The sequence below is a fragment of the Poecilia reticulata genome, chromosome 9, assembly GCF_904066995.2.
Source record: "Poecilia reticulata chromosome 9, P_reticulata-male-v2, whole genome shotgun sequence".
In the NCBI taxonomy this organism is placed as follows: domain Eukaryota; kingdom Metazoa; phylum Chordata; class Actinopteri; order Cyprinodontiformes; family Poeciliidae; genus Poecilia; species Poecilia reticulata.
In genome coordinates, this window is record NC_088838.1 from 29,004,502 (window position 1) to 29,013,986 (window position 9,485).

Consider the following 9,485-nt stretch of genomic DNA (forward strand, 5'->3'; position numbering starts at 1 on the left):
CCCACCAGCTGAGGTGCCGGGTCACATCAACCTCTGAGAGACGGCTCATTTCTACTCACATCTTTATCACCATCTATGTCAAGTGGAGATTTTTCATATACCAAATCCAGGCAGGTGACACATTCAAGAAATCCATTTTGAAATTCATCCCCTCCTGCCTGCCTGTCTGTTCGTCTGTCTGGCAGGTTGTGTAAGGCAGCCATGCATCATGGAGAGCGGGAATAGTGTTGGACGGAGCCGCATGAAGGAGGAGACGGGAAAGTACGATTTATTTTCCTTATAACCATCAGTGCAACGCATTCGCAATGTCACAAATGTACTTTTTGTTACTATTTAGTTACATTTATGAAGTTGACTTTGTTCACTTTTTTTTTTTTTTAGCAATATTCAGGAACATAATATTCTGTAATCCACAAATAACTAAAAACCCTGGACAATTTGCAAGCTACTTAGTGTAGAGGAGCCCTAATCTTTTGTTTCTTTACAGATATATGCATTAGACATACTCTTAATTAGCTAACAACAAAAACTGGTTAAATTGCAGAATATACAGTGCTTTGTAATCTATTCAAATCCCTGAACTTTCTCAGATTTTGTCACGTTACAACCACCTTCAAACAGGTGGAATCTCTACCAGACATTCTCCAAATGTCTGCTTGATGGAAGGATGAATTTCCACAGAGTCTCATTTTCTTCACCATCTCATATGTTCTCTTTTAAGATTTTCTGAAATTTGACTTCGTTCTGTTTTCATCTTTTCTTCAACTCTAAATAAATGCCTTGTTCTATGGATTCCCTTTACGATAATGCTGTCATGATCCTGTGTCAGAACTGGATGTGGGGTGTTAGGTTTGATGCAAAGCATTAGTTTTCTGTCAGAAGTAACCTTTATGAATGCCAAAGAAATTCAAATGTATTCTTTTTTTGAGCAGGCATGACTACAGGTTCTGTTCCAGGTTAGATTTTTTTTTCCTCTGCGTAATTTGGGGCAAACTGTAAACATGACTGTCATGACTTTCTTCAGCAAAGATTTTGCCTATATTACATTTGCATTACACAAAACCGATTCTTCCTTTTTAAATGTGGGTTTCTGCAACTCTTGCAAAGGATTTTACTTGGTGGTCACTAACTTATATTTTCACTTTTTGCCATAATAAAATGTATGGATGTTTGTGTCAGTGATTGTGAAATATGAACAAGTTCAACAGGTGTGAATGCTTTTAGTGGGTGCTACATTTAAAGCTTCAAAAATAAAAGATAATTGATTTTAAAGTGAAAGTCTCATGTTGCTGGTCATTTAAAAGACATTCATTTCAAATTGTGTTTCTTTTTTTGAAGGTTCAATTTTCCTCTGCGATATTTGAAACCTCTTGTTGGAATGAGAGTTAGAATCAACGCTAATAGAAGTCAATAGCTGAGCTGAACACTCGAGAAGTGTAGGTGTTTGACTTCAGTAAACACATCTGCTTCATTTCCATGTGAAAACGAAAACAAGCCAGGATATCGTCTTCCCTCCTGATCGGTCATTTTATCATGTGTGTTTTTGTGTGTCTCACTCTTTAGACACCATAAGCTTGAAATAGTTTCGCCTGACCCCCTCCGATGTGCGCCCACACAAACCGCCCACTGATTCTACACACTATACGCTGTGTCCATAATTCCTGTCTCTCCTAGCAAACGTAGACATCTTAAAATATCTTCATTTGTATTCGTGTAAGTGTTTCATGAGGAATGGAAGTCAACCCTGCAGCTCGGGGCAAAGGAATGAGTCAATGTTGCTGCTGCAGATACTGTAGGAGTCTAGCAGTAGCATCAACAATGCCTCACAGGCAGTTTATGCCATTAGAAACTCTGTGGGGTTTTTTTCTAAAAGCTGTCAGTCAATGCTATTTGCATTTGTAAAACTGATGTTAAGGAAACAGCTGAAGCTCTGTTTAATGCTTCAGATGTTTACTACTGAAAACAAAACTGTTTCCTGGAATAAAAGTGGCTTTGGACCTCTGAGCAGCTTGAGGAAACATTTTTTTGGGAGGTTTTATGAGTCAAAAAGACAAATAACCACAATCCAAAAGAGCCAGTTTTGTTTTTTGTCTTTCTAAATTTGCATGAGGTGATAAATGCTCTAATTATATATTCAGTGCAATTACTCATAGTGCTCATCATTTAGTGTTATTTCTGGTATTTCATAGTAGTCTGAAATACATAAGCCTTGCAAAACCATTTCAATTCCTTCCTCTATGTTTTATCACAATACAAACATCTTTGATTTGTACAATATTTTATCTGGATTTTATTTGATATACTAACATGAAGCAGAGGGAAAATAAATGTTACCATTTTCCCTTTTCCTTAACATAACAGAGTATAGTTTTGCCTGCATTTGTATTTCCTTTAGCCAATATTTTGTAAAAACACCTTTGGTAATAATCATAGTGGTCAGTCTGAAGAGTTTGTCTCTACTAGATTTGCACATCTAGAGAGGGGATTTTTGTTCTTTTTGTCATTGTGTATTTATTGAGTACTTGTTCATTATTTTTTAAGAACAGCTTTCCAATATAATTTCAATATCTAAAAAAAATATGCATTGATCATAACTTTTCTAATGCGTTTCCATGTTTGGACTTCTTGTCCTGCTGTTCATCATCCTGTAAGCTCAGACCAGCTTCCCTGTCCCTGCTGAAGAAAAGCATCGCCACAACATGATGACTCCATCACCATGTCTCTCTGATGCATTCAGGATGATGTGAGAAATGTGTTTTCAGCCATGCATTGTGGTTTGCATGAAGGCCTTGCGAACTTTTTATGTCTTTCTTTCAGCAGTGGCTTTGTTCATACCACCCTAACTCTAACTCTTGTCATTAGTGAGTGACCAATAGGGAATGAATTTGCCTAGCTACGCTGTGTACGCATTCTCCGACCTGAGATATGGAACGCTGCAGCTTCTCCAAAATTACCATGAACCTCTCATTATCTCTCTAATCACTGATATCCTTGCCAGGGCAGTCAGTTTATACTCACAGCCAACTGAAAGTAGGTTTGTGGGAATACTTTTCCTTTCTTCCTTGCACTTTACTTTGATGTAATTATTTTAGGCCATGCTATTTTGTTCCCTAGGTGAATAAATATAAAATTTAGACTTAGTATTTGCCAAAATTACCTAAATATTATCAGTCAGAGCAGTGATTGCAAAGCTAAAGGCAGTTATGACTGTGAGCAGGGATTGTAAAAAAAAAGGTAAAACAAATATCTGTTGGAAATAATCAATAATCCTCCCTAACAACTATTAGGTTTAGGAGGCATCGCCAAAGAGGAGAATTGTTTGATCTACCATCACATCATCACACAAGTGGGGTTTGCTAAGCACGTCTCAAACTTCAATTAGGACTGTGTGTTTTGGACAGAGGAAGCAAAGTTTGAGCTTTTCAGAAACAAACATTCCAGGTGGGTTAGGATGAAAATCAGGATATGTTGAAAAAACACCTCAAGACAGACAATTGTTAAATATAACAGAGAGTCTCTTTCAGTAGGACGGCATTCTCAAACATATTGCCAAATCAACAGAGACAGGATTACTTAGACACAAAATGTACCTTTTTTCATAATATAGAATGACATAGAAAACCCAATGGATGAAATAAAGAGAAGATCGCCAAGATGACCCAGAATTCTGGATGGGAGGAATAAAGAGGAATCCCTCTTCCTGTAAGCTCCTGTGTTATTACATGTTATATAAAAAAGACTAAAACTGTCCTCACAGCAAAAGGGGGTTGTACAAAGATGAATGTTATCAAATTAAAGGGTGGATTTTTATATATTTTTCTTTGAGAAATTATGCTTCTGCAAAGAAAAAATTATTTTGGCTTTTTACAAATCTTTTTTTCAGAAGTACTATTAATATTTAGAGGCCAGTGTACTGCGGTTTTTACGCACTGACATACAAATCTAACCCTACATAGCTAGATTGCTTTTTTAAGCAGTTCACCTATGTATGTCAACTGAATTTAATTCCTCCAATGTAACAATTTAATATTTGCTCATTAATAAATAGATTTTTTTCACTCTCATGCCAAACTAATGAAGGTGTTTTTGAGGTTTTTGGGACATTTCCCTAGAGAGTCTGTCAGCAACAGAAGAAATCTGGCTATAATTAAAAAAAATCATGGTATGAAAATAATAAAAAACAGAACTAAATGTTTCCCATTAGCTTTGAGGAAAATGTTTTAGTGATGAATTAGAGAACATTAACAAACGGCTGAAGTACGTAAAAGTCATCAAGCAGGCCAAAGGAAAAAAAAAGATTTAGCCTAAATCAATAGCATAATATAACAGTGGATATTCCTGGGGCTGAGCCTAAAGCCAGCAGTTTTCTATTAATCTAAATATGAGATATTGACCATCTTTGTATCCTCAACTTTGTTGCAGGGATACAAAGATGGTCAATATCTCATATTTAGGTGAGTAGAAAACTGCGGGCAACTTCCATGATTCTCATTTTGGGAAATGATGCAAAAGCTTTAGGTTCAGCCCTGGAGTATTTTGAATCTTCTTCCAATAGGGCTGTTGTTAGGCAGTGTGGAAATGGGCTACCCACTTAATTCCACCTGCAGCGATATTGACACCAAGCTTGTGTGTGTGTGTGTGTGTGTGTGTGCGTGCGTGCGTGCGTGCGTGCGTGCGTGCGTGCGTGCTTGCGTGCGTGCGTGCGTGCGTGCGTGTGTGAGTTTGTGTGTGTGTGAGTCCATGTGTGGCTAGTGGAGGAGGCCTAAACTATATTGAGCTGCAGTAATATGATCAACTGTTTTTTCCATCTTGTGTGGGAGGGGAAATTGAGAATATGGAGTCCAATTCAATTTATGCTCACAACATTGTGCATTAAGATACTTGCCACCTCCTTCCACATTCTGCCCACCCATCCTCCAAAGACACACACACACACCCACATGCATGCATGCACACATGCATGTATGTACAATGTTAAAAATCCATGCAGAGATTCTAAAAAGCTTTGTGTAAATCAAAGCTTTGACAGTCTTCACAACCTCAAAGTACAGAGCCACTGGTCCGTTCCCAAGGTGTCCATTGCGGTAATTGAAAATCAAATCCTCGGTTTCAGCTTTTGGTCCCCGTGCATGCACGTGCACACACACTCACATATTCACTAATGCGCAATTTCTTTCTGTGACAAAGCCCCGCGTCCCTGACGGCCGAGCTGATGTATGTGACACCTCTGTCTCCCGGCCAATTCTCGTCCGTCTCTCCGGAGACGAGAGCAATGACGAGACACTGTCGCTCAAGCAGCAAGTTTTCTCATCAATAAGTCATTTGTGAAACAAAACCACCGTCAAAATTCAATCAAAGGTACTAAATGTTGCTCAGTGCACTTACGAGTTCAAGACTTATCGATGTTTAAAGAGTGGGCAGTCAGGAAGCCTTGACCTAATTGATTTTGCCGGCTCTCTCAGCCTTTCTTCATTGACTCCCCGTTAAATCTAACATAAATTGTAAAATTATTTCTCTGACATAACAAGCTCTGAACATAACAATTCCCTAAACCAGATTGCTGGTTTAGGGAATGTTCCTTGAATTTCTAAAACAAAATGCTTACATGATTCACATAAACATGTAAGAAGGTCAAAAATGCCTCTATCTTAACAAGTTTCTAATAAAAAGAAGCAACTGGTCCATTTAAATGGACCCATTGTCTGGATCGTTGTGGCAGCTGTGAAAGTTCACATAAACTCAGGTCTAGACAAGCAGGCAAATTCTAGCCTGCTGTAAGACATTGTTTAAAAGTCAAACAAATCAAAAAGTGTGCATTTTTTTCACATTTTCCCCAAATTGATGCGAGTACTACTTTTCCACTGTGAAAGCATCCTAAATGCAGTTTTAATACAAAGTGTTGTATTGCTAAATGTACTTGTGCCATGCAGTATAAAAGACTCAATGAGACGTCTTGTCTGTAACTCTTTCATCTGTCTTTGAAGAGTTACAAAGATAATGGTGGTAAAAGCAGCATTTTGTCTTGGTAAGCTAAATGCTAAAAAGTTTTACGACACAACTCTTGATCGATAAGAAGGAATGTATGCATCTGCTAGGCCCCGAATAACAAATCCGATGTTTTTACTCTACTTTTTCCCCATCCTACTCCACAAACCCTCAGTCACACTGCCCAGTGAAGTCAGTGACCGTGTGGGGAAAGCCTTCCTCTTCCACAGCCTCTGAGACTTCTCTCCCATAGAATCGCTAATGATCTCCAACAACTGAAACAGCAACAACCTCTGCTCCCATGTGCTGCCTGCAAAGCATCCCGGTGCTTCCCCTGTCGCACCACCAGTGTGACTTGAGCTGCAAAGCCCAAATGGCTCTGTTTGTCTTGTGACAGCATGTGTGCAGCAGGCATAAGTAGATTTGATTAATTAGCGTTTAAATGAAGTGTTGCCTGTTTATTGCACTCCAAGCTTGATTGTAAATTAAATTGGAATGGCGGGAGGGAAAACAGAGATCCACTTTCGCAACAACCTTGGCTTCTCCTGCAGCAAATATCAATGACAGCAACAGAGGATAGCCATGTTTATGGTCTGTAGAGAGTCATTTAAGATGTTGTTTGTGAACAACTTAACCACTACAATGCCAATCGTAATCTTTACATCTTTCAGTATTTTGCTGAAAGAAAACAATGAAAAATGAAAATTGTTGATGTCCCACCTCCTGTGAGGTGAAAGTTTATGTTTGTTAGTATCATGTGGAAGAGCAACATTACAATTTCATGGATTTCCTTGAAAAATCTGCACTACCATCCAAAGAAAAGGTGTGCTTTTCATATACATTTCTGTCAGTGCTTCAATGGGAACGGATCTGTTTTCAAGCAGAAGCACACAGTGACGTCTCAATCTGCCAATTAAGGCATTCAGAAATGTCAAAATAGCTTTTTTGCTCTGCACTGCAGTTTCCAGTAGACACACAAAGTGATTTCTGAAAATGTAAACCAATGCATTCAAATCATTTTGTCCACATGGAACAAAGTATGGACAGTAAGGTAAAAATACAGAGGGAATCCATAAGCTGTTCTTTTCTCAGCATAACCAGTTATAAATAGTTCATGTATAATTTTTAATGATTACATTTTAATTGTCTTCTAGTGAAAAACACTTCTATTTTTCTACATGTGACAGCCATTTCATGTAAGTTTATGCTGAGTTCCAAAACATCATTGTTCTTAATGAGCTGCTGACTGGATGATCATCAAACACAGCAACAATGTGAAAGATGGGAGCAGAGCGGGCCATTACGTATGAAAGCTGAGACCTAAAGTCAGGGTTATTCCACCATAAAAATATTCATTTTTTAACTGCTAGTTTTAGACTTAAAAATAAGAAATTATATCAGTGGTTCATAGAACAGAACCAGTGTTTATTTTACTTAAATAAATCTTATAAACAGTGAATCACAAGAAGTAAAAATTAAGCTTTTTTTTTTCCAAACAGCTGTATTTGTGTCAACTGCACCTGTTTTAAACTGATACTTTAAATGAGAGTTGATGATATTGATGTTTCAGCTTTAGTACAAAAGTTTCACATCATATAATGAAGTTGCATATATATATATATATATATATATATATATATATATATATATATATATATATATATATATATATATATATATATATATACACACACACACACACACACAAAATCCTGACCTTTAAGAGATGTGTGCTTCCAGGTTTAATGAGCCAGGCGATTCCAGCTTCCCTAAATCCATCTTCCAGCTGTAACCCCCAATTTATTTATTTATATATTTGTTTTGCAAATTATTCACTGGTCTCCTCAGGAGCAGCTTGTTATTACAAATGTCTTTGAATAAAAACGTGTCTCTCTCAGAAAGGGCTGCACACTTAAGTGAGAAGCTTGAATTTGATAGAAGTGACATAGTTGGCAAAGTTTGATTATTTGGCAAATTTTCTTTCATTCAACCTAATTATATGACAACAAAAAACAAGATTAACAGTAAGTACAACTAGGAATGCCCAAATCTGCCTGAGAGCTGTCCAAGGTCCTGACCGTGCGCCTCCGTCATACTACATGCTGGAAGCTCGCCAGCTCAAATGTCACTGTATGACCCTGTCATGAATTCACACTGTCAATATTGACTCACAAACAGCCCTGTGATGGCCGCCCGCTCCGTGTGAACAGGTGCATTCTCACCTTCAACCTCGTCTTCGGGCAGGTTCACCGGGGCGCTGTAGGAGAGGATGTCGGGGATGGTGCAGATGCCCCGGTACATCAACGTGGAGGTGACTGGGTGCATCGGCATGACTGCAATCTGTGTCTCCCACCTCCACCCTCGTCATAAAGAAATATCTACAGATTTGATTCCAACTTCCCCCTGCGGTCACCGAGGGAACGGAGCAGCGTGCTCATGGATGGAGAGCATGGGTGGTGAACTGGGAGATGCGGTGAAATCCGCAGCGCGTTCGCTTCACGCTTCCCTTCGGTCCATGAATGAAGAGCAGAAGAAACGCAGAGGGAGTCTCACCTCGTTGCAGTTCAGTTGCACGCGTTCAAAACAACACAGCAGCCGTTTGAAAAGTGCACATTGCGCGCAAATTGCCTTGACCGCTGCACTACGATTGGTTAGGACGAGCTCCACGTTAAGTAGCGGAGGGTGCTGCTTCCTGATTTAAAACGTTTCAAAACGGCAGGTCACATATCACCTGATTGCCTGGTTTCAAATCTGCTTCCAGCAAATCCACGCGTCCACTTGTTGGATTGCTGCTGCAGGCGCGCTCACTCAACGCGCTCCCAGCTCCAGATACCCTCCCTTCGTCACAAAATACGCGATGAAAACCCTTTAGACGGGTAAATAAAATGGGTTATTAACTTAACTGTCTCTCCAGCACACTAGGAATGATGTGGGCTTGGCACATGTTCAGATCTTCACAAGCATTAATTAATGTATCGTTCCCTAATTGGTCGCAGGCACAAAGGCGCGTTGCGATCCAGATGTTCATGGCTGAAAGGGGTCGAATAAAGCTCCGAGCAGGAATCAGAAATGCTGTCAGTCTGCTTCATCTTTTCTAGTCTTCACGCCGTCATCAGGCTTCATTTGTACACACACACACACACACACACACACACACACACACACACACACACACACACACACACACACACACACACACACGCACACACACACGCATAGATCCACATACACAGACTTCATGAGAGTAGGTATTCCCCCTGGTGCAGCACGCTCCCTCTCTCCTTTTGTATTCTACTGTCTCTGTGACTATTATATGGCCATGGCATATTTCAGAAAAAAATAACTAGCAATATGTTTAGTAATTCTTGTACTTAACTGTAATAAAACAATGTCACGCTTTGTTAAAGAGCTGTTGGTCATAAACTTAAGACGCAGATCTGCTGCCCCGGGGTGAGAAAACGTCTGTAACTTTAAAACCGATCATCTTCAGCTGAATGTTT

At 39.3% G+C, this 9,485-nt stretch overlaps 1 protein-coding gene across 1 annotated transcript in view; it reads right to left on the reverse strand.

Annotated features, from left to right (window-relative positions):
* cabp7a (calcium binding protein 7a) overlaps positions 1 to 9,131 on the reverse strand; it is a 28,040-nt gene extending 18,909 nt beyond the window's left edge. Inside the window, exon 1 of the mRNA XM_008417898.3 lies at positions 8,208 to 9,131. Coding sequence (XP_008416120.1) covers positions 8,208 to 8,316 — 109 coding nt within the window. The 5' untranslated portion in view covers positions 8,317 to 9,131. The remainder of the gene's footprint in view (positions 1 to 8,207) is intronic.
* Between the last annotated feature and the right edge of the window lie 354 nt (positions 9,132 to 9,485).